The sequence below is a fragment of the Molossus molossus genome, unplaced genomic scaffold (assembly GCF_014108415.1).
Source record: "Molossus molossus isolate mMolMol1 unplaced genomic scaffold, mMolMol1.p scaffold_m16_p_7, whole genome shotgun sequence".
Taxonomy (NCBI): Eukaryota; Metazoa; Chordata; class Mammalia; order Chiroptera; family Molossidae; genus Molossus; species Molossus molossus.
This window is the reverse complement of record NW_023425401.1, coordinates 55,309,541-55,333,559: the sequence shown is the minus strand read 5'-3', so window position 1 is coordinate 55,333,559 and position 24,019 is coordinate 55,309,541. Positions and strand designations below refer to the sequence as shown.

The 24,019-nt window shown below is 36.7% G+C and overlaps 1 protein-coding gene across 4 annotated transcripts in view; it reads left to right on the top strand.

Moving 5' to 3' along the window:
- Positions 1–24,015, top strand: part of DNAJC2 (DnaJ heat shock protein family (Hsp40) member C2) — a 33,984-nt gene extending 9,969 nt beyond the window's left edge. For 2 of the 4 annotated variants that reach the window (XM_036246688.1, XM_036246689.1), the window contains exons 4-17: positions 6,775–6,873; positions 10,265–10,406; positions 12,162–12,242; positions 13,084–13,149; positions 13,658–13,749; positions 13,825–13,946; positions 14,369–14,518; positions 17,210–17,298; positions 17,570–17,639; positions 19,583–19,767; positions 20,504–20,604; positions 20,725–20,832; positions 23,560–23,714; positions 23,941–24,015. In XM_036246688.1, coding sequence (XP_036102581.1) covers positions 6,775–6,873; positions 10,265–10,406; positions 12,162–12,242; positions 13,084–13,149; positions 13,658–13,749; positions 13,825–13,946; positions 14,369–14,518; positions 17,210–17,298; positions 17,570–17,639; positions 19,583–19,767; positions 20,504–20,604; positions 20,725–20,832; positions 23,560–23,714; positions 23,941–24,015 — 1,535 coding nt within the window. Of the gene's footprint in view, positions 1–3,728; positions 3,798–6,774; positions 6,874–7,103; positions 7,148–10,264; positions 10,407–12,161; positions 12,243–13,083; positions 13,150–13,657; positions 13,750–13,824; positions 13,947–14,368; positions 14,519–17,209; positions 17,299–17,569; positions 17,640–19,582; positions 19,768–20,503; positions 20,605–20,724; positions 20,833–23,559; positions 23,715–23,940 lie in introns of those variants that run through there. The other 2 variants (XM_036246690.1, XM_036246691.1) reach the window with 2 other exon arrangements.
- The last annotated feature ends 4 nt before the right edge of the window (positions 24,016–24,019 follow it).

Below are 24,019 nucleotides of genomic sequence, written 5' to 3'. Positions count from 1 at the left end.
TGCCAACGTGGCTCATTGGTTGAGTTTCGACCCGTGCACCAGGAGGTCGCCAGTTTGATTCCCGGTCAGGGCACATGCCAAGGTGTGGGCCAAATCCCCAGTGGGGGGCATGCAGGAGGCTGCCAGTCAATGTTCTCTCTCATCCATGTTTCTGTCTCTCTCTCCCTCTCCCTTTCTCTCTCTCTTTAAAATCAATAAAGGAAAAAAATTAAAAAAAAAAAATCCTAAGTGTAATTATAATTCACTCTTATTGAATATTCTTATTGTTTATTCAGAAGGGAACTGTTGTTCTCTTCCTTCTGTCACTATAAAATAGACAGCTGCTACTTACTGCTTTCTGAAATCTTGTCCAGAAGTAGAAATGTTAACTTAGTGTTTTCAGATCTATAATTATTAGTACAAACAAACCTAATAAAATGTAAGTCGGATAACATTTGAGAGCCTTAGAGTTCTTGCATCGCATTTCAAACGTGAAAGTTTTCTTTTTGTTCCGTGTATTTTGAATTGCTATAATGAAAATTAGGAAGTCAATTAAGAGTGAATAAAGTTAGTGGTCTTTTTTTTCTTTCTCTACATTTCTGAGAAGAATAAATTATTAGAAAAGTTGAGCCCAGCCAGTGTGGCTCAGTGGTTGAGCGTTGACCCATGGACCAAGAGGTCGCCAGTTCAATTCCCAGTCAGGGCACATGCCCAAGTTGTGGGCCGATCCCCAGTGGGGGGGCATGCAGGAGGTGACCAGTCGATGTTCTCTGTCATACATGTTTCTATCTCTCCCTCTCCTTCCTCTCTCTCTAAAGTCAATAAAGAAAAAAAAAAAATTGAATGATAGGTGAAGAGAAAGTACTTGAATCCTAAAGTATTTCAATTGCTTTTATAATTTTGTTCTTGAAGTAAAATTGCCACACTGGTAAATGATGCATGTAGGTTTGATATTTTTTGAATGGAAATAAAGTCTTTGGAAGTTTGAATTTTCTGAATTTACTAATTTTAGCTTAAATGTTTCTGATATTTTAAACTGAAAACTTCCACATTAAACTTCTTTAAAATTAAAAATCATATTTAGAGACTTTTTATTATAATAATATGAATGTACAATAAAGACCCCTTTGCTAATGTATCCTCAGAAAACCTCAGAAACTGTCTTTGGATAGGGGAAAGGAGGAAAAAAAGTCTTTGAAATCTCAGTAAATTTATAACAGCTGCTCCCAAATTACCTTTGTTTTGCCTTGGCTGGTTTGGCTTAGCAGTTAGAGTGTTGGCCTGCGGTCCAGGGAGACCTGGGTTCGGTTCCCACTAAGGGACGTACCTCGGTTGCAGTTTGTCTCCAGCCCTGCTTGGGTGGTGCGGGTGGCAACCACTCGATGTGTCCCTTTCACGTCGATGTCTCTCTCTCTCTCTTTTTCTCCCACTCTATCTGAACAACAACCAAAAAATTACCTGTTTCTTTTTCAAACCAATAATGTTCTTGGTCTTTTTTACCTTATTTTTAATATTAAGTAATATCTTTTGCCTGCTCATGGACAGAGTATAAGACAATCTCAGGACTCCCTAATATACATGAATAATTTATGCAGAAAAAAAATCAATGAAGAAAAAAAAATAGTGCAGCATAAGAGGAGACTATCCAACAAAAAACTTGAGACATCATCTCTCTCAGATTTTATCATAAGGTTCAAAAGATAACTTAAGTATCTACTACATGTTGTCAGTGAGATGTGAGGACGTTGCTTTGGGGGTGGTGTAGGCATTGCAAAAAGAGATTAGAGAAAAATAAATAGAATTGCCTGGAAACAAAACATGAAAGCAGAGTTTAGAATTACAATTAGAAAATGCAGTAAAACATAGGACAGCCTTGGGAATGTTACCAAGATTCAGAGAGAAAGAATAAAGAGATGCCACATTTCCCTAAAGATGAAGGCAGAAAAAATGTAACAGAAACAATAATTGCAAATAAAAAAGAAAACTTACCTGATTTGTAAAAAGATATGTCTTGAAATTGAGAATATTTGTGATCATATGACTTAAGTTTCACTGCTCAGCACACACTTGACAATTCAAAGGAGAACAATGTTTAAATTAGGCCTGAGCTGCACAGAATCTGTTTTGCTGCAGGGGTGGAAGAGCACTGCAAAGAGAAGCTCATGGCTTTCCCTCATGCCCTGGCAGTGGAAGTAGCCTGTACGCAGTTTCTGCAGTGCCCAACCATGGTGAGATCATCACACCTCCAAACTGTCCAGTATGGCTTATTATTATTCCTGGCTATGTAGCCTCCAAGCCTAATAGTCTGACTCTTGCAGAGTTTTGTGAGCTGCCTAATAATCTTTAATAAATTATTTTGCTTCTTAAACCAAGAAATGCCTCTTCTTGAGTGTTAGTGGAGGCAATAATATCCTTGACTGTAAGAAAAATCTTGGAGCTTAAAAAACAAAAACAAAAATGTATATGTCACAGTTTCTTGCAGTATATGTAGAAATATGCCCATTAAAAACGTGTACAAAAATGTTCTTAGCAGCTTTATTCATAACATCCAAAAACTGGAAACTACCTAAATGTTCACCAACAGGACAATAGATAACCCTGACCCTGACCCTGACCCTAACCCTAACCCTACAATGGAAATAGTACAAAGCAATTTGAAAGAGAATGAATCACTGATACACAGGAATGGTGGTGAATCTCAAAACATGGTGAGCAAAAGAAGTCAGATACAAACCCATATGTATGATTCCATTTACATGAAGAACATGCAAAAGTAATCTTTGGTGATGGATGTTGGAAAGTGGTTGCCCCGGGTGGGAGTTGACTGGAAAAGGTTACAAGGGAATTTTATAGGGAAATGGTCTAGATTTTCTTTTGGGTGGTAATTACATGGTTGTATACAATTGTCAAAATTCATTGAACTGAATGCAGTTGGCCCTCTGTAACTGCATGTTCCACATTTGCAGTTTCAACCAAGCTTGGGATGAAAAATATTGGGGGGGCGGATTACCTTGTTGTTGAAGTGTACTATGTAGTTAAGCCTACAATGGTTGCATCTGTACTGAACATGTACAGACTTTATTTCTTGTCATTATTCCCTAAACAATATAGTATAACAACTATTTACACAGCATCTGCATTGAATTTTGGGTATTGTTAAATAATCTAGAGATGATTTAAAGTATGTGGGAGGGCCCTGGTCGGTTTGGCTCAGCGGTTAGAGCGTCAGCCCTCAGACCAGAGAGTCCCGGGTTTGGTTCCCGCTAAGGGCACGTACTTCAGTTGCAGTTTGTCCCCGCCCCAGTTGGGGTCAGGTGGGTGGCAACCACTCCATGTGTCTCTCTCACATTGATGTTTTTCTCTCTCTTCCTCCCTCTCGCCCTCTCTTCCTCCTTTTCTCCCTCCCACGCTATCTGAAGATAAATGCAAAAAAAAATGTCCTTGGATAAGGATAAAAAAAATTCAAAATAAAATAAATAAAGTATATGGGAGGATATGCAGATGCTACGCCATTTTATATTGGGGACTTGAACATCCTTGGATATTGGTGTTGGGGGAGAGGGAATGTCCCGGAACCAATTCCCTGCAGATAAGAAGTGACATCCATACTTAAAATGTGAACATTTTATTCTATGTAAATTTTGTCTCAATTCAATAAAATAGATGTGATTAAGCGAACTCCAAAAACAATCACTTGGGAAATTGAATATGTATTCTTTTGGACTTAGATATAAAAGTTGTATTAACAGGTTCTTCTTGCGAAAGTACAATCACCATCTATCAAAATTTAAGGGATAGCAACTAGAGCTGTACCATAAGTAAGTTCATTTTCTTAACTATTGTTACTTTTTGTAAAAGCAGGAAAAATGAAATAGCCATTTAGTTAAAATGTTTAAAAGAATATCACTTAGAAACATGGAGGAGAAAAATAGAAGAGATAAAACAGTATCCCAAAATTGGATTTATAAGAAGAAAAAACAGCCCGGCTCGTGTGGCTTGGTGGTTGAGCATCGACCCACGCACCAAGAGGTCACCAGTTTGACTCCCAGTCAGGGCACATGCCCAGGTTGTGGGCCCAATCCCCAGTGGGGGAGGCAGGAGGCGGCCAATCGATGTTCTTTCTCATCGATGTGTCTCTCTCTCTCTCCCTCTCCCTTCCTCTCTCTCTAAAATCAATAAAAAAAAGAAAAAATAGTGAAATACAGAAAGAAAATTATAGAAGATATTTTAAATTGAGAACACTATTAAATGTAATGTATTTGAAAATTTTGATAAAATTAACTTTTTTTAAATTGGGGAAGAAATTTTAAAAGTTATAAAAGAATTACCTCCTAAAAACATTTTTAGGCTCTGGTGATTTCTAAGGTGAATTATTTCAAATGTTCAAGGGGTTGAAATTCTCATGCTAAACATAAATTTTGGAACAGTTTCTTTTGTCAAATTAATATACTCCTAGTATGAAAACCTGGCATAGAAAGAGAAAACTATGGAAACAATAAAAAGCATGGTTGCCAGGAGTAGGGAGGGATGAATAGGCAGAGCACAGGATTTTAGCGCAGTGAAAATACTCTGTATAATAATGGATACATGTAATTGTATGTTTGTCCAAACCTATAGAGTGTACTATATATACCAAGAGTGAGCCATAATGTCAGCTATGAACTTTGAATGATTATGATGTGTCAGGATAGGTTCATCAGTTGTAACAGACTGCTGAGGTGGGTGATGGTGATGGGGGCCTGGATAAGAGGCTATGCATATATGAGGGCATAGGAAATCTCTATACCTCTCAATTTTGCTGTCAACCTAAAATTACTCTAAAAAAATAAGTCTTAAAAATAAGAATTATCCCTGGCCGGTTTGGTTCAGCAGTTGGAGCATCGGCCTGTGGACCAGAGAGTCCCGGGTTCGGTTCCCGCTAGGGGCACGTCCAAAAAAATAAATAAATAAGAATTAACCTGGCCAGTGTGGCTCAGTGGACTGAGCTTATCCCATGGACTGAGAGGTCCCGGTTCCATTCCCAATCAGGGCACATGCCCAGATTATGGGCTCAATCCCCAGTGGGGGGCATGCAGGAAGCATGGATTTTGATGATGAAGCATGGATCGATGATGTTTCTCTCTCACATTGATGTTTCTATCTCTCCCTCTCTAAAAAAAAAATCAATAAAAATATATTGTAAAATAATAATAGTTAATAAATAAAATTTTTAAACCTGGTGAAGAGAGCTTTAAAAAACTATGACTAGATCTTATTATCCATGCATGTCATACAAAAAAGGAAAGAAAGAAAGAAAAATCCCAGTGAAATTAATAGCTAACAAAATTTAACAGTAAATTACTGAAAGAATTATGCCTGTGAACATGTAGGATTTCTCTCAGGAATCTAATTTAAGAAATATATTAATATAGGTAATTCTGTTTATAGCTTAGATAATATTATATGATTTCCTTACATAGATATTCATTCCTTTTTGATAAATAGACCTTGGAAAAGAAATGCAGTTAACTCCCTACTTTGAGAAGTATTTCAGTCCCACAGCCAACAAACTTAACTGTGTGGCATTGGTGATATTACCACTAAAAGCTATGGGGAAGCTAACCTGCCCATTATTTTTTACACTATTTTGTGAGTGTGGGTCAGAGAATTAGATATTAAATAACAGAACTATTGGAAAAAGGCAAAGAAATACATTCTTTGTAGGTAATATAGGATGTACCTAGAAAACCAGAGAGAGTTGTGTCAAGTGGTTAAATGCAGGGAAACTATGCAAAATAATATGCAGTTTTGGGAATTTACCATCAAATATATTGGAAAGCTATGGTCATTTTAAAGTAAATCCTGAGGCAAGGATAGGTAATTAGAAACAAACCCTGGTAAAATTTACTATGAGGCATCATAAATCAATAGAGAAGGGAAGGATTACTAGACTTTGAAAAATGACGAGTTCAGATATTTGCTTGACTATGTTAAAATTCCAGAGAGATTTAAAGAATTTTTTAAAATTTCAGTTATAACCATATAAACTATTAATGAAATTTGAAGCATATATCAAACTTTTGGAGAATGAAATGGTGTAACTTTAGAGGGGAACTTGTTTCCACATTTGCAATCACTAATTTTACTTCTGTAAATATAGCCTAAAAAGAACAAAATCCTAAATATGGAAATATACTTGTCTACAAAGTTATTAAAATTGGGATTTTTTTATAATAGAGAAAAATTTGAAACAATCTAAATATCTAACGGTAGAGAAATAGTTAAGTAAATTATGATAAATCTACTTGAAATGCTGTACTAAGCATTAGCAATCATTTAAAAAAATGTTTTTAAAATCCTCATCTGAGGATATTTTTCCATATCTCTTCAGAGAGAGAGAGAGAGAAACACTGATGTGAGAAAGACACATTGATTGGTTGCCTCCTGCTCGATCCCGACCAGGGCTGGGACCAACCTGCAACCAAGGTATGTGCCCTTGACCAGAATCGAACCCGAGACTTTGGTCCAAGGGCCAACACTGTAACTGCTGAGCCAAAATGGGCAGGGCTAAACTTTTTGCGAAAATACACTAAAATGTTAATAGTAATCATCTTTGGGTGCTGTCATTTTGGCCATGTCTTAAAATAATTCTTTTGTTTCTCTGTATTTTCCACATTTAATAAGCTTATGATTTACTATAGGTAAAACTATTTTTAAATTAGCATTATGATTTTAGAAATGATCTGTTTAGCTCATCTTTATTTTTAGTTTTTATATCTAAAATAACATATTATCTAAATCTGGGTTATTTTGTAGATAAAGCAATGGTTTTAAAACATCACCCAGACAAACGGAAAGCAGCTGGTGAACCAATAAAAGAAGGAGATAATGACTACTTCACTTGCATAACTAAAGGTAAGAAAATACTTTAAGAGCCAGGAATTTCTAATAGTGATGATTATTAATTGCTGGGAATGGGTTTAATGTATACTGTACTTCATTTAACTATACCATTACATTAAAAACATTTTTAGTTACATTTGGTTATTTCTGGTAATCTTCCCCAGAACCTGAGGTTCTCCCAACCAGCAGCATCAGCAACACTTGGCAGCTTGTCAGAAATGCAGAAGTTCAGTCTCCACCCCAGACCTACCTACTGAATCAGAATCTATTTTTAAAAGATCACAAGGTGATTCTTATGAGAAGCTCATCCTAGAGTTAACTAATGTGTTACATCTAATGATGAGAATACTAAGATCTTTCTCCATTTCAGATACTTTATGGGACTAAACTGTTCCTCAGATGTTTTGCTAATTTATATCAAGAAGTTGTTTATATACTAATATAAGACCCACAACTGTTCATTGCTATTTACATAGCCATATCTTCGTTAAGCAGATTAATATAGGTGCTACCATTCTAAATGTTTCCTTAAATGTGATTTTACATTTTCATGCAAATTTTTAAAAAATTGTATACACATTTTAATTTTATTTTTTTAGAAAGAGAGGAAGGGAGAGAGAGAGAGAAATATCATGTGAGAGAGAAACATCGATCAGCTGCCTCCTGCATGCCACCTACTGGGAATCGAGCCTGCAACCCAGGCATGGGCCCTGACTGGGAATCGAACCGGGACTTCTCAGTCTATGGAAGGACACTCAATCCACTGAACCACACCAGCTGGGCTGTATACACATCTTTTTAAACTCATTCTTATTGGCCTACTCCTACACAGTGCTCAAGATACCTAAGGTCCTTGATTTTGCACAACATTGGGATCTAACAGTTAATTTTCTAACAATTTCTTTTTCCTCAGAGTCATGTTTTCTTAAGGGATGAATAGTTTTTTTCTTTTTCAATTACACTTAATATACAATATTATATTAGTTTCAGGTGTACAACCAGTGATTAGACACTCATATAACTTATGAAGTGATCACACCAATAAATCTAGTACCCATCTGACAGCATACATAATTATTACAATATTGTTAACTATATTCCCTATGCTGTACATTACATCCCCGTGACTAATCTGTAACTACCAATTTGTACTTCTTAATCCCTTCACCTTTTTCACCCATCTCACCAACATCCCCCTCCCTCCCTCGGGCAGCCATCAAAATGTTCTCTCTCTATGAGTCTGTTTCTGTTTGTTCATTTATTTTGTTTTTTAGATTCCACGTATAAGTCGTATAGCATTTGTCTTTGTCTTTGACTTATTTCACTCAGCACAATACCCTCTAGGTTCATCCATGCTGTTGCAGCCGGCAAGATTTCACTCTTTTTTATGGCTGAGTCATATTCCATTGTATATATCCACCACTTCTTTGTCCATTCATCTATTGATGGACTCTTAGGTTGCTTCTATATCTCAACTATTGTAAATAATGCTGCAATGAACATATGGATGTATATGTCTTTTCAATTTAGTATTTTGGGTTTTTTTTTATAAGTACCCAGAGTGGAATTGCATGTCTTGGTCTTGGTAGAGTGGTTTTATGTAGTAAGTGTCCTGTAGGGTTCAGTGGCACAACCTCTTGGGTCACCTGAGCTAGGTGCTCGAAGATGTGTGACCCATGTGGGCTGTGTGCACCCTTCTGTTGTAGTTGAGTCTTGATTGCTGTTAGCACATCAATGGGAGGGTTTTACCCCCATGAAGATTGGCTTTGAGGACTGGCTGTGACCACCATGGAGGATCTGCTATTCAGAGGTTGACACCATAGAGCAGAACTGGCTTTAGAGGGGCTCTGGTGCCTGATGAGTTTGCCCCTTGAGTGTGTCGCTCATGGATGTGGTTGGGTGGTGCTTCAGCATTGTCAGAAGATATCCACCGGGTGCACTGGCTCTGTAGCCTCCCGGGAGGTGCAGGCCAAGGTCAGCTGCCGCCTCTGCTTGTCTCAGAGCCACTTTGGCATGAGCTATACAAAGCAACCTGCAGATGGCTGCTATGCCTGGAGGTGCCAGGAGAAGACAAGCTGTGTGTGTATAGCCTAGGGCCACTTAGCAATATGTACAAGGCATATGGAAGCTGGATGCTGTTTGCTTGGGGTTTGTGAACCTTTGAGAGACTTTAGGAAAGTCCTAAGCATGAGCCAGGACAAGCCATTTGTATGGAAAAGTCACTAGAAAGAAACAGCTTGGGTTGGGCCCCAAGTTGGGTGGGAGCGAGGTCTCAAGGAATCACCAGGGCAGGGTGGTACCAGATTGGTAGAGACTTAGATATGTTGCCTGCCTGCTTATTCTGTGGAGGGAGACCTCAGCAAAGAACAGTACAGTCGGCCCTTGTTTATTGCAGTTAATCAGTTCCAGACTCTACCACGATGAATGAATTTACGCAAAGTAGGATTCTTTATTTATACAATCGTCCCTCACCACTCGGCTTCACTCTATCGTGGTTTTCTCAAGTAAAGTATAGTATAGTATTTGAAAAAACCGCAATAGAGTACAGCTGTGCAAGTCAAAGTGCAAAGTGGCGAGGGACGACTGTAGCCTCTGCCAGCACTTCTGTCTGGGAGAAAGCTGCCCCTTCAGCTCTCACCCTGATGCCAGACAGTTCAGTTCCTCCTTGTTTGTCTCTGGTGTCTTTCAACCTACTGTCCCAGTGTTTAATTCAGAGCAAGTGAGTCCTTGTAACTCCGTGTGCAGGCCCTTTAAGAGGAACACCAGGGACTCCAGCAGCCTCCATCTCACTTAGCCACAATCCCTGCTGGCTTTCACTGCCAGAAGTTATGGGGTCTTCTCTTCCTGGCACTGGAATCCTGGGCTGGAGGGCCTGGTGTGGAGCTGAAACCCCTCAAATCTCAGGGGGACTTCTGTAGCTGAAATGTGCCTCCCGTTGGTGTTATATGCCACAGGTTGGTGGACCAGCTCAGTCCAGTCTCTGCCCCTCCTACCAGTCTCGATGTGACTTCTTCACATCTGTAGTTATAGGTCTGCCATTCAGATATATTTCTGGCATTCTGAATGATGGTTATTTTGTAGCTTAGTTGTAATTTTGATGTCGTTGTGTGAGAATGTGAAACCGCATTTACCTACACCACCATCTTGACTGGAAGCCAAGGAATGAGTATTTAACTATTGTTTTGTCATTTGCCCTCCAGAAGAGCCTCTTAAAGAAGTTAAGTCCAATTATATCCAGTAGTGCTAGAGCTTTCATTACCTAGATTAAATTCTACCCCATCAAGTACACAAAATGTTTAAATTTGAAAAATAGTAACTTTTTTTTAAAGGAAGGGGAATTATTTTTTCTCGCCAGGAAAAAAGTGTCATCATGGTAATGTGACCTTATCATTTTTTTCCTCAGCTTATGAAATGTTATCTGATCCAGTGAAAAGACGAGCATTTAACAGTGTAGATCCTACTTTTGATAACTCAGTTCCTTCTAAAAGTGAAGCAAAGGACAATTTCTTCGAAGTGTTTTCCCCAGTGTTTGAAAGAAATTCCAGGTGAGTTAAGGTAACCCCTTGTGATCATTATGCTCTAGTGCATCAGTTTTCAACCTTTTTCATGGCACACATAAATTAATTACTAAAATTCTGCAGCATACCAAAATAAATATATTTTTTTGCCATTCTGACAAAAAAAATAGGTATAATTTTTATTTATTCACATTGGACAACTAATGTTGTGCTGGCTGTTGTTATTTATTTATTTATTTTTATTTGACAGCCTAAGGGAAAAGAGGTCAGTGCCCCTAATTAAATAGTCAGGTACTAGATGTTTTAAGAATTCTTCCAGCACCTCAGTTGAAAATCATTGTTCTATTGGCTTGCTTTTTGTAGTCTCCAGGTTTCTCTTTTGCTCTCTAAACAGAAGTTCTGCTTTTCCATAGTGAAAATCTTTTGCGTTTGGGACAGAACTGATTTTATATAGTGTAATACTGTTACTTAGGATGATAGTAATTTCCCTTTTTTTGTGTGCTTTATTATTATTGGGCACATTACTCTATTTGGCCCATTATCATATGAAAAAAGCTTTTTTTTCTATTTTTTGGGCATCTGTTTTTCATAAAGTTCTCTGACAAAGGAGACTTGTATTTAAGATTAAGCATATGTAATTTATTTCATTTAAATCCGTTTTTATGTAGCGTGTACCAGTATTCTAATTTTTTGTTTCGTCTGCATTGAAAGGTTTTTATAGAGCAATCTGGACTGCACATTGGAGGCATTGGGAGAGTGAAAAATTCCTGATGCCTTGGTTCCACCTAAACAGATTGTGATTTAATTGTGATTTCAATTTAATTGTTTTCTAATTCACGTAGGGTTTTTAATGTTCCTGGGTGATTCTAATGTGCAGCCAAGTTTGAGAACCACTTTGATTAGCTGTTTGGTGTGACCTAATATTTCCTCTAATCTTTCTTTCTCCTGACTTTGTTTTGTAACAGTGTTGAAAGTGGTTTAAAATAAAGGCAACAGTGTATTATTTTTGTGTGGAATGGTTTTATAGAGTGGAAAATGTGTCAGTAAGCAGCCTTAGGGTCCTTTCACACTGTGGTGTGTGTGATGAGTGAAATGTTAAACTTAAATGTCTGACTCTTAGCGGGAAAGTGGTGGTAATGATGGGGTAGAAATCTGTTCCCTCTTGGGGTATTAACATGTTTTAAAAAGGCCAGGCCTACAGGTTGCTTCTGTACTGCCTGTTTACAGGCTGTAACAGTGAGCTTGGGAAAGGGGGCTTAGCACCTATTATTCCTAGCCAGCCCCTGGCAGCTGCTACAACCCTGTAATTTATAGACCTGAAGATAACCTGATGGCTAAAATAACCATTTTATTATTTTCTCTCACATTCCTCTCCATCCTGTCCTCTTTTGTACCTGCCTTGTTCAACACACCACTCCTAATTTTCCAGCTTCATCTCTTAGTCATAGAGGATTTAGGAGAGGGAGATTTAGTGGATTAGTATAAACTGTTGTTGTTTTTAATAAATTCATTTGTCCATTGAACTTTTGTACCAAGTTTTTTTTTCTTTATTGATTTTAGAGAGAGAGGAAGGGACAGGGAGAAACATCGATGAGAGAACATCGATTAGCCACCTCCTGCATGCCCCCTACTGGGGATTGGGCCCACAACCTGGGCATGTGCCCTGACCAGGAATCGAACCAGCGACCTCTTGGTGCATGGGTCGACACTCAACTACTGAGTCACACCAGCTAGGCTGTACCAAATATTTTAATTGAATTTTTCTTTCTTTTAATATTTCAGATGGTCAAATAAAAAAAATGTCCCTAAACTTGGTGATATGAATTCATCATTTGAAGATGTAGATGCATTTTATTCTTTCTGGTAAGTGAATACACTGATTTTATGATGCTGTCATTTTTTTTTTTTTAAAGGATGAGTATTCAGTAAGGACTCAGTTGACTATTCATCAATTAATCAAGGGATCAAAGCATTTTGTTCAGAAATTAATAAAGATTTTCCCGTAACACTCTTATTACCTCTCGTCTGATGCCTAGGCTTTTATGATTTTTCAGTCTGTTTTCTGTTAATCAGATTTGTAGATACCAAGCACATTATAGGGATTAAAAAATGAAAATTGAGAAGTCATTTTATTTTAATAAAAATAAATATACCTTCACTTAGTTATCTTTCTTTTAAAAGTACTTGAGTACATGAGGAGGAAATAGTATTTTTATAACTACTTTCTTAATTTTTAATAAGTATAACATTCAGTGGCTACTTTATATGTGCTGTATTTTCTCATTACGTGGTAAATTAAAACATAAAATCACTGTAAAATAAAAATGGTAAAATTTAGCTCTATCAGTTGTAGTTGCTAAAAATAACCACTACTGTGGTTAACTTTAAAACTTGACAGACTAGCAAAGGTGAAGGTAGGGAAATCGTAGGTCCCCAGTGACAGAGAAACCTAACAGAATAGATAGCAGGAAAGTGTGATTTTTGACCAGGGGACACAAGTATATTTTAGGTTTTCATACCAAATAAAATGTCATTTAAAAAAGAACAGACTTGAGCATAGTGTTAATTCAGTACCAAAAGGGAGTGGAGGGGATCTATTAAAATAAACTCATCCACTTGCCATTAATGTTTTTGAAGAGTATATATCCCTAAGTTAATTTTAAAGAGTTTATTTGGTTTTGTTTTGCTTTATTTCTGTCTACAGGTATAATTTTGATTCTTGGAGAGAATTTTCTTATTTAGATGAAGAAGAAAAAGAAAAGGCAGAATGGTATGTATCTAAATCATTAATAAAGGAAGATATTTATTTGGCTTTTTGGTATTTGTGATGATGTAAAAATATACTACATATGTATATATATATACACATATAAATGTGTGTGTGTGTGTGTGTATGTATATTTGTATTCTTTTTAAATGAATTCTTGATATTTTGAGACCCCCGCCCCTTCTCTCACAAGTTAAACTAGGTGAGGCCAGTCAGTTAAGATACTTAAGAAAATGCCATGGAATAAATTGTCTAAAAAGCTCAATTCAGCTCATTCTTTTTCTTCTGGTTGCTTAACCTATCATTTGTTTTCGTTTTCCCTGGGAAATTTTTTGACATAAGTATTCTAAAAATATTAATTCAAATTAATAGTAAGTAGAATCATGCTTTAATATAAATAGCATTATAAACATCATTATAACCTTCTCACACGTTATTTAAATATAATTTTATATTATATTTTCAGTCATATGTATGAGCAATATTGTTTCCAATATTTTCTATTTTATAGTCGTGATGAGAGGAGATGGATTGAAAAGCAGAACAGAGCAACGAGGGCACAAAGAAAAAAAGAAGAAATGAACAGAATAAGAACATTGGTTGGTAAGTGTAATTTATTTTATTCAAGTTCTTTAATTAAATGTTGAAAATTCAAAAGATTAACTTTTTTTCTGGTAGACAATGCATACAGTTGTGATCCAAGAATAAAAAAATTTAAGGAAGAAGAAAAGGCCAAGAAAGAAGCAGAAAAGAAAGCAAAAGCAGAAGCAAAACGGAAGGAGCAAGAAGCTAAAGAAAAAGTAAGGTGATATTTGATGAAGTTGGACTTTAAATATTCATAAAATCTTTAATTTTCAGATGTAGTTGAAAAACTAATCTGGAAGCAGAGAATTAGGTGCTACTATGAATGAATAATGACAAGTTGGAACAATTGCTAGTTAGAGGGCTCTTCCTTACCAGAAAATTTTTGAGCAAAAAGCATGATGTCATATAAATGTCTTTATTTATATGCTTATTTCTAATAGGTCTGTTTTGCATTCTTAAATGTGTTTGTAGAACTTCACCAGCTGCTTTTCTCAGTTCAACCTTCAATCTTCAATAAGTTGATGTATTATCTTTTTTCTAATTTAATTTATTGAAAGATTGACTTTTTAAATAAGATTATAAAGCATTTAGGAATTCTAATTTTCTTATTAAAATGATTTTATTCCCCATTTTAAAGCAAAGACAAGCTGAATTAGAAGCTGCTCGATTAGCTAAAGAGAAAGAAGAGGAGGAAGTTAGACAACAAGCATTATTGGCAAAGAAAGAAAAAGATATTCAGAAAAAAGCCATAAAAAAGGAAAGACAGAAACTTCGAAATTCATGCAAGGTATGTCAGAATGACCAAACAAAGTAGATAACAAGTAAATCATGTGGCTGATTAAACTTTAAAATATTTATTTTCTTATACCATGCAAATATAATTAAACTGTTGTACACATTTTATCCCAAAATGTAGAAGTTTTAAATTCACTTTTAAAAAATTCCCCACATGTATTTCAGTATCCAACTCTAGTTTGTTTTTTTAATATAACCACCATGCCATTTTCAAAGTTAGAAATAACGACTTATTTAATATCATAATATTCAGTCTATACTTTTATTTCCTAGATTCTCTCATCAGTGTCTTTATATAGTTGATTTATTCAAATTAGGATCTAAATAAGATCATTACAAAGGCTTCAGTTATGTGTTCATTAATTGTGTCTGTAGTAGGCTCCTTATCATCATCATCTTTTCCCCTTCCCCCATTGCCGTTCATTTGTTGAAAAAACCAGATGATTTGTTCTGATAATGTGCCACAAGTTGGTTTTGGCTGGTTGCTTCCTTAATGGTGTAAAATTAATTCTTCTCTTAGAAAACGTTCTTTTAGAAGTTAAACTTTGATGCTTTTAAAGATTTAAAATATTTTATTTTTATGTAAATGAAAGGATATCATTTAGGTGTACTGGTAGTTTGCATTAAAATACAGTTTTCACTAAAAAATATTGACCAAAAATACCAAAAGTTTTCAAATGTAGTTTTGTCCAAGACATGTTCACATTTTAAACTGGTAGAGTCAAAGACTAGTATTGTTCCTTATCAGAATATATGAAGTATTTTACTGAGATTTCACCTAGAAAATTGTTTTGAGAAGGATACAGTAAATCATAGTGGTCAGGAGCATTGGCTCAGGGCAAGCTGCCTGGGTTTGAAGTTATTCTCCACTTAACTCTCTGTGGCCTTCAGGAGGTTGCCTCAAACCTCTTTGTTTCTCAATTCCTTACCTATACTATAGCTGAAATAATACCTAGTTGTGAAGATTAAATAAGATCATTTGCATGTAATTCTTGGCACATTTGGCATATAATGTGAAATCAATAAAAAATTTTAAAAGGCCAATTAAAAAATAAAAAGCTTGAACAGTTCTTAGAGGTGATGCTTAAATGAGGTTAAAAGTTCTGGCATTTGGTAACTTTGTTTTATTGCTACTTTCTGGCATGAGTTCTTTTATTCATTTATCAAATATCTGATGAGCACTTTCTGTGTGCCAAGCAGTTATAATTGATGTGGATAAAATGATGACACAGTCTTTGCCTTAAAGGACTCCACTGGCTAATGATGGAGAATGATAAACAGCTATTTCTAACACTTTAAGATGAGTACGACTAGGCTGAGAAGGTACCGGAAAGGTAATCAGGGAAGGCTTTCTGGATCTAGTAGGATTTAGCTAGGTAAAGCAGAGTTGTATGGGATTAGCCATGAAAGACCAAGGAGCATTGAGAGAATGCAGTTTCAGAGGAGCGGGGTTTAATGAGCCAGAGGCAGCTCAAGAGGTAAAGAGGAGCCAGATCTTGGAGGACATTACATGTCTTGCTAGTTTAAATCTGATCCTGAGTTGGTTTTGATGAGGACGCTGAGAGAAGACTGGAGTTAGAGAAACCAATTAGGAATCTCTTGCTATAATCCAAGTGAGAGTATTCTGGCATGAACTAAGGTAGGAATAGAAAATGGTAGATGAAATGAACTGACATTTAGGAGGCAGAATAGGCTGCTACCTGTTCAGTAGCAATTATAGGTTGGAGGTAGTGGAGGAGGAGGGAGGATTAATATATGTCCTGGTTTCTTGCATAGGTGGGTGATGGTATAATTCAATAAAATAGAAAACAAAGGAGGATGAAACAGCAGGGGGAATTGACGATTTCAGTTTCAGGCATGTTGAGCGCAGACACTCAAATGAAGGTAGGTGACGGTGTGTACAAGTCTGGAATTCAAGAGTGGGATCATCCATATCTCAGTGGCACTAGGAACCTTGTGAGTAAATGAGATTGCCTAGGGAGAGTGGAGAGTGAAACCCTGGCAAACACCAATAGTAAAGATACTGACTGAGGAAGAAGAGCCTGAGAAGAAGTGACCCGGATAGGTAGGAAGAAAATCAGTAGTGCTTTTGGAAGCCTAGGGAAGTATCAGCAGTAAGACATATTGGAACCTTAGTGAGAGCCAAACTGCATGGCTTAAGGAGCAAAGAAAAGTGAGGAATGGGAGACATAAGTGTCAGCAGCATGGGAAGCACTCTCCAATTTGTGTACATCCAGGTACATCACGGTGTTCTATTCTAAGCATAATCTTTAATTAATAGAAGTTTCCAATACCTCTATTCCTTAACACATTATCTTTTTAATTTCAGTAAATTTAAATTTCCGGGAAACTTTTTAGTTCAGCACACCCTAGATAGAACATGAAGTCTAACAAAAGGATTTCGGTTTGAGTCATCATACAGAATTTGATTTTTAAGTGGTTCTCAGAGAAATTGTTCTTTTATAATATCCAGAGGTCTTCTGCACCATCACCATTTTTGTTTTGCTCTCCCACTCACTTGGTAATGCCTTGTTATACTTAAGGTGGGAGGTACCACCTTAAGTATAATTGTGGATGGTCAGAAGGTCATCTTGAGAACTTCACTATTTGTAATTGTATTTATGGATGTATTTTTTGAGTGTCAGTAGATATAAGATGAAAATGTTTGTGTTTATACTTTTAGACCTGGAATCACTTTTCTGACAATGAGGCAGAACGTGTTAAAATGATGGAAGAAGTGGAAAAACTTTGTGATCGCCTTGAATTAGCAAGGTATAACTACAGAACTAACATTGAAGTCTTCAGCCCTGGCCGGTAGCTCGGTTGGAGCATCCTCCGGATATGCCAAGGTTGTGGGTTCAATCCTCGGTCAGGGCACATAAAAGAATCAACTGATGTATACATAAATAAGTGGAACAACAAATCAGTGCTTCTCTTTTTTTCTTCCTCTCTCTAAAATCAATAAATAAAAATTAAAATTTAAAAATACATTGACGTCTTTTCCTGGGTTTAAGATAAAGTTTCATCCCTTTTTTCCCCTTAGTTTACAGTGCTTGAATGAAACACTCACATCATCTACAAAAGAAGTAGGAAAGGCTGCTCTGGAAAAACAGGTAATAGAAGAACACATCACTTCTATTGGTATTTATCATTTAATTCTGCTTATAGAATTGCTTTCACCTCAGTATTTTCCCACCTAACATATAAGTTACTAGGAGGGCAGAGAGCATTTCTCTTTGAGTCCCCCACTCTGCTTTGCTTATAGTAAGTGGTATTAATGATTTAAATTGCATTCAGTGATATGGTTACAGTATATAATGTTTGGTTTGTGGTGTCCTACCACATTAATCACAGTGGTTTGTTGTTTTTTTTTAATCATTCTTAGAAAAAAATAATTGTTTTGGCTATTCCTTGAGCATTTTTGTAGGAGAATACAGTGGAACCTCAGTTTTCGAACTTAATTTGTTCCGGAAAGCTGTTCAAAAACCAAAACATTTTTCCTATTAGAAATAATTGAATTAATCCAGTCCAAACCCACAAATGATTCCGTTTAATGTTTCTTATATACAGTACATGTGTAATGTACTGTTTAGTCTTTATATAAATAAACATTTTAAAAACAGAAAGGACATAAAATATAAATGAAAATTTAACAAAAAGGAAATAAAAAGTACAGTAAAAAATGAAAATTTAATAATAAGCAGCAGAAAAACAAAAATATTCACAGCACAATTTCCTGAGGTGTTAACAGCGGTAAACTGACTCCTATCTGCACATTCTCTCCTGTCTGTCACCTGACTCGTGACAGGTCTCAGCATGAAAGCATTGTCAGGTTGAGAAACAAACTGTTCAAAATGGGAAATGTTTGAAAACCGAGGTTTGACTGTAATATTTAGAACCAAGAGATATATTTCTCTGTCTAGTCTGTGCCTTTTATTTTACAGATGAGGAAACAGGCCCAGAAATTAAATTCAGTACAAGTATTAGTACCTACTGTATATAGCTCTATGCCCACGTGATTCATAGAAATGCCTAATTCTATTGCTGCCACAAAGGAACAATTATGCTGAAGAGAAGAAGCCTAAGGACCAAACGATGGAGGGCCCACAGCAGTAAATGCTGTAGGTTAGACAGGAGGTGCCACCCCTGGGTCAGAGTGGTCAGGAAAGTCTTAGTGAAGGGTTTGAACCAGTCTGGAAGGATAGACAGTGGAAATGAAGGTCAGGGCAACAGCATGTAAATATAGGTAACAGTAGAAAGTTAAGGGGATAAGAAGTTGGTTAGGAAAGGAGGGGCCAAATTAAGCATGTTTTTAATACCATGAGTAGTTTCTGTTACCGCAGATCTTTGAGTAGGAAAGGGTTAACACTGCAGTATTAATCTGGCATTGGTAGACAGGATGTTTTAGGTAAATGCAAGAGATTATTTACAAGAATCTCACTGGAAGGGCTTGGACTGGGATAGTGATGATGACATTGGAATCATTGGGATTTGGTGACTGTTTCTGAGGGATTGAAGTGAGGAAATGAGTCCAAGGTGACTCCAAGATAACCACAGAAATGACAAGGTCAAGTAAAGGTTTTCTATTTTTACTTGTGCATGTTTGACAGTAGATTGTGATAACGTAAAGGGTAGAGCTTCTAGATAAAATAGACCACTTTGCTCTGCTGTTACCTTTTTATAGAAAAATAACTGAAAAAATTATCTGCTGAAAGAGTGGGTATGAGCTTAAAGAGAGGTTTGTAATGGCTTTGTGTGGGAGAATAACCCAGTGACTGTAGACTTGACGAGTGGTGTCCAAGGCAAATAGAAGTCACATGATATAAATATAAGGTAAGTCAGGTGGAGTTTGGTTCTTGGTTCCTTAAGCTGAACTTTGCAGCTGGAATCCAGAGTGACAAAAGCCAGAGTGAAAAGCTGATGCCGGTTTGTGGGTTGGCCTGGGTCATTGTCAGGATAATACTGAGAGAGTTGAAAACTACAAACCCCAACCAGCAAGGGAGTGTAGAGTGGCAAGATGCTTTATATCCCTGAATGACCTATTATATTTGTGTAGATAGAAGAAATAAATGAGCAAATTAGAAAAGAGAAAGAGGAAGCTGAGGCTCGTATGCGACAAGCATCTAAGAATGCGGAGAAGTCAACTGGTGGAGGTGGAAATGGCAGTAAAAACTGGTCAGAAGATGATCTGCAATTACTAATTAAAGCTGTGAACCTCTTTCCTGCTGGAACAAATTCAAGGTACTGATTTTAACTAAATTTCAACATACTGAAGCCTGAGTATAATGTAGACAAGCATCCAAGGAACAGCACTGGTTATAGCAGGGAACTTCCGGAGACAGGCTTGAGTCTGGACTGCCTTCCACTGAATTCTGTGCCACAGTGGAGAATGAAGAGCAGAGTGCATTTTGAACCTTCTAGTCTTATCAGCTTACACCAACACACACACATACATACAGCAGGATGCTTCATCAGTGTCTCAGAAATTAAAAATCATGAGACAAACCTTGACTGTTAAGTTGGCTTATTCCATCATGGCTTGTATTAGGGACTAGAGTTTGTGTTCATAGTCTTAATTCATTGTTACTTCCCACCTCAAACCGGAATTTATTGCAAAGTTTTGAGTTTAGACTCAGAAGCCTTAGAGATCCAGACTCGCTCATTCTGTAGATAAGGAAACTAAAGTTGTTTTCAGAATCACTTGTATCATTAAGTATGTGTCCAAATGGTGGGATACACAAATGTGTGGTTTTATTTCTGTTGATTTGTACACAGAATCTTTAAGATTTTGTATAGACTTGAAACCAAGATTATATAGGTTATAGAGTTGATTTAAACTTATGAAAAGCTAAAACTGTAGTCCAGGCAATAGTGATAATTAGACCACCAATTTAGATCCAGTTCTATAGATATAGCTAACCCTTCTGCATTAAAAAAATGCTAGGGTCACTCTGGTTTTTGTTTTGATTGCTTCTAGATGGGAAGTTATCGCTAATTACATGAACATACATTCTTCTTCTGGAGTCAAGAGAACTGCCAAAGATGTTATCAGCAAAGCAAAGAGTCTTCAAAAACTTGGTTAGTTTTGCCAAATCAGTTTCTTTGCTACCTTGAGTATTTTAAAGTAATCTGTGATACAGTTTAGTGAAAGACTAAATGAGATTATCTGTAATGTATTAAATTGTTTCCCTTCCTCAGACCCTCATCAAAAAGATGACATAAACAAAAAGGCTTTTGATAAGTTTAAAAAAGAACATGGAGTGGTACCTCAAGCAGACAATGCAACACCTTCAGAACGATTTGAAGGTAATTAAATTTTTTCTGTAAGTGGAAAATGCTAGCTAGGTATGCACACTGTGTGAAGATATACAAGACCTAAAGTCTGTGTTCAGAATGATTGGGAAATAGTGTTTAGACTGAAAGATGTGAAGCAACCACTGAGAATCGCAGTTCTTCCATTTCAAATGCCATTAGGGGAGAGGCTGTGTTTGTTTTGTTAACCAGATTTTACAAATCAGTGCTAAAGGATATTGGGACAATTGGAATTTGATCAGGTCTACAGAATAGATAATAGTATTTTGTCAATGTCAATTTCCTGACTTTGAAAAATATGCTATGTAAGAAAAGGTCCTTGTTTTTAAGGAAAACCACATTAAGTGCCCAGGAATAAAGGAGCAGCATGTCTGCAGCTTCAGAACAAATATGTGTGTATATAGAGTAAGCAAGCATGGTAAAATGTTCACATGTGGGGAATGGGGGTAGACCATACGGGGATTCTTTATACTCTTCTGAAATTATTTCAAAATAAAAAGTTAAAAACTGTTAGGGTGCTGAGATTTCTTGGGTATTCTAGCTAATTTGATTGCTCTGGACCAGTGTGTTTCAAACTATACATCATGACCCAGCCTCCCTAAACCTCCTTCATAAGAGGGCCATGAAATATATTTAATGAGTCATGAATAGAAAATATCAGAGTATTACACCTACTTTGTAAGTATTATTTGTGAAACTTTTGTTCATGCATGTATGTGTTCTGGGATGTGACATTGTTGAGTTACTGACAAAGTTTGAAAAAGTTCTTTCACTTCATGCATTTGTGAGCCAGTCCTTTCTCCCTTAAACTAAGCTAACCTGGGGTGTGCTTTCCAGATGAGTTCCAAATATGTTTTGGGATTAACTAATGGTTTTGTCTTTTACATGTTAACCTCTCCCTATCCTCTAACAGTTCCACTTTTCCTGTATTCTTAAGATTGTTTTTATTATCTCAAAATTTTAGTTTGAAAATATTAAGAGACTTATGTTCTAGAGGGAAAAAATCATTTTGCAGTTGCAAAAATCAGGGGTGATTTTTCTTTTGGGGGGAGTGTCTAGGCTGGGCATTACTTTGGCTCTTTTAAGAAAGATAAGTAACCAAGTGGAAGTTTAGAATACCTGGGGGGGGAGGGGCGGGCAGTTCTTAAGTGGTTTATTCTCCTGCTCCCTTACGTCCTCCATAAAAAGCATACAACATGCAGGTATGAGGGGCTCTGTTCTCAGCCCTTATATATGGGACCTGTTTGCATATTGGAGGCAGACACTGAGGGTGGTGCAGCCAGTCCTCTGTGAGGAGAGACAGGTGACCCTGTGAGGGCAGGACTGATGGGCATGACTCCTTTACCTCCTTAATGGGTTTAATGGACAGTCCCCTCTCTCTTCAATTGAACCAATGAACAGCAAGGTGGCACCCTATTTTGAATAGTGATTCCTCATACGAGTTTTACAACACGTTCCCTTTATTTTGGTGTTGTGAATTGGAGAACAGCAGAAAATAATTACATGTCATCTCCTAGAGAGATGAATCAAATCTATGGTGTTGAATGTGGGCTGCAGACCAGTAAAAGGAAATTCTACTAACGGCTGCCTGTAGCTTAAAAGCTGACTTCAAAAAAAGCTCCTAATCTTCAAATATAAATATAAGTTCTGTGCCTTGTTATGAGTAGGTATGTGGTGGTATTAACTTGTAATGGTGTATGTTTGTGTGTGTTTTTAATTGGGAAGTAACTTAGGTTTCTAGGCTTCCCACGGTACCAGATCTCACAGGAAGCAATTTTCAGTGCTGCTGTGTTTTCGCTATGTGGTCTGAAGTAAACTGCAAGTATCCACTAACTTAGAATAACCAAATCAACTTTTTAACCATTTAACACTTTCGTATGGAAGTAGATGTGTAAAATGTATATTCTTAGGAAGAACTATATTTCTGAGTATGAGATGTTTTCTCAAACAATAAAATGATTAGTTTAGTGTAGGTGCTTAGTATTGGCTCCATAAGTCTTCAGCAGATGTGAAAGAGCCACACTAGAACACGTTGCCTCTACAGCACTGAAACTTTGGGCACTTGGCTCAATTTTGCTAGTTGTTCCCTCCAGTATAAAATGAGAATGGTTTCCAAGACCTCATGTAGTTAAAAATTTTGTAACTGTGAGGTGTGAAGCTAGCTCTTTTCACTATCCTGTAAGGAACTAGATTTATCAGAAACCTTAAATGACTTGTGATTGTGTTTTTAACCCAACAACCCAACTGTATAATTTAAATCTGATGTTTAAGAAAACTCTGATAAGTGTAATGTTAGGTGGTAAGAGACCAACAAACATAAGGCAGATATTTCCTATTGTACTTTTAAAAGCCTTTGAGGGACCCTGGCCACGAACAGCATTGTCTCAATAGGCAAAGGTTGCGGGTTCAATCCCTGGTCAGAGCACATATAAGTGGGACAACAAATCTCTCTCTCCCCTTTCCTTTCTCTCTCTGAAATCAAAATTTAAAAAGAAGACTTTGAGATATTTTTTGGGGGTGTGAGCTATCTAAAGTTTTTTCTCCCCTAATTAATGCTTAGAGGTTCATGTGTCTCATATCTAAGTTTTGTTTAAAATTACACATCACAGATTTGAATGGGCACTTGCCAAGATACCTGGTGTACCAAAAGACTCATTGGAAAGGTGTTCCGTGACATTTTTCTATAACTATGATTTTCAAATAAAAATTTTTCTTAAACAGGTCCATGCACAGATTTCACCCCTTGGACAACAGAAGAACAGAAACTTTTGGAACAAGCCTTGAAAACATACCCAGTAAATACACCTGAAAGATGGGAAAAAATAGCAGAAGCAGTGCCTGGCAGGACAAAGAAGGATTGCATGAAACGATATAAGGTTGTAAATGTTTTGAGCCTTCAGATTTTTGCTTATTTCAATAGCCATGGGGCCAAAATTACAAAGAAATGACCAACTTAGAAACTTTCAGAGCTCTGGCAGTTCGTAAAAATCAGCCTTCAGTAGCATCTTTCATTATAGGTTTATCCAATTTGAATGTTTTACATATGTATACAGAATACTGGAAATGCCTACCAATTCTAAATAACACTCTCCCCCTTCCTAGGAACTCGTCGAGATGGTAAAAGCAAAGAAAGCTGCTCAAGAGCAAGTACTGAATGCAAGTAGAGCCAAGAAATGACAAG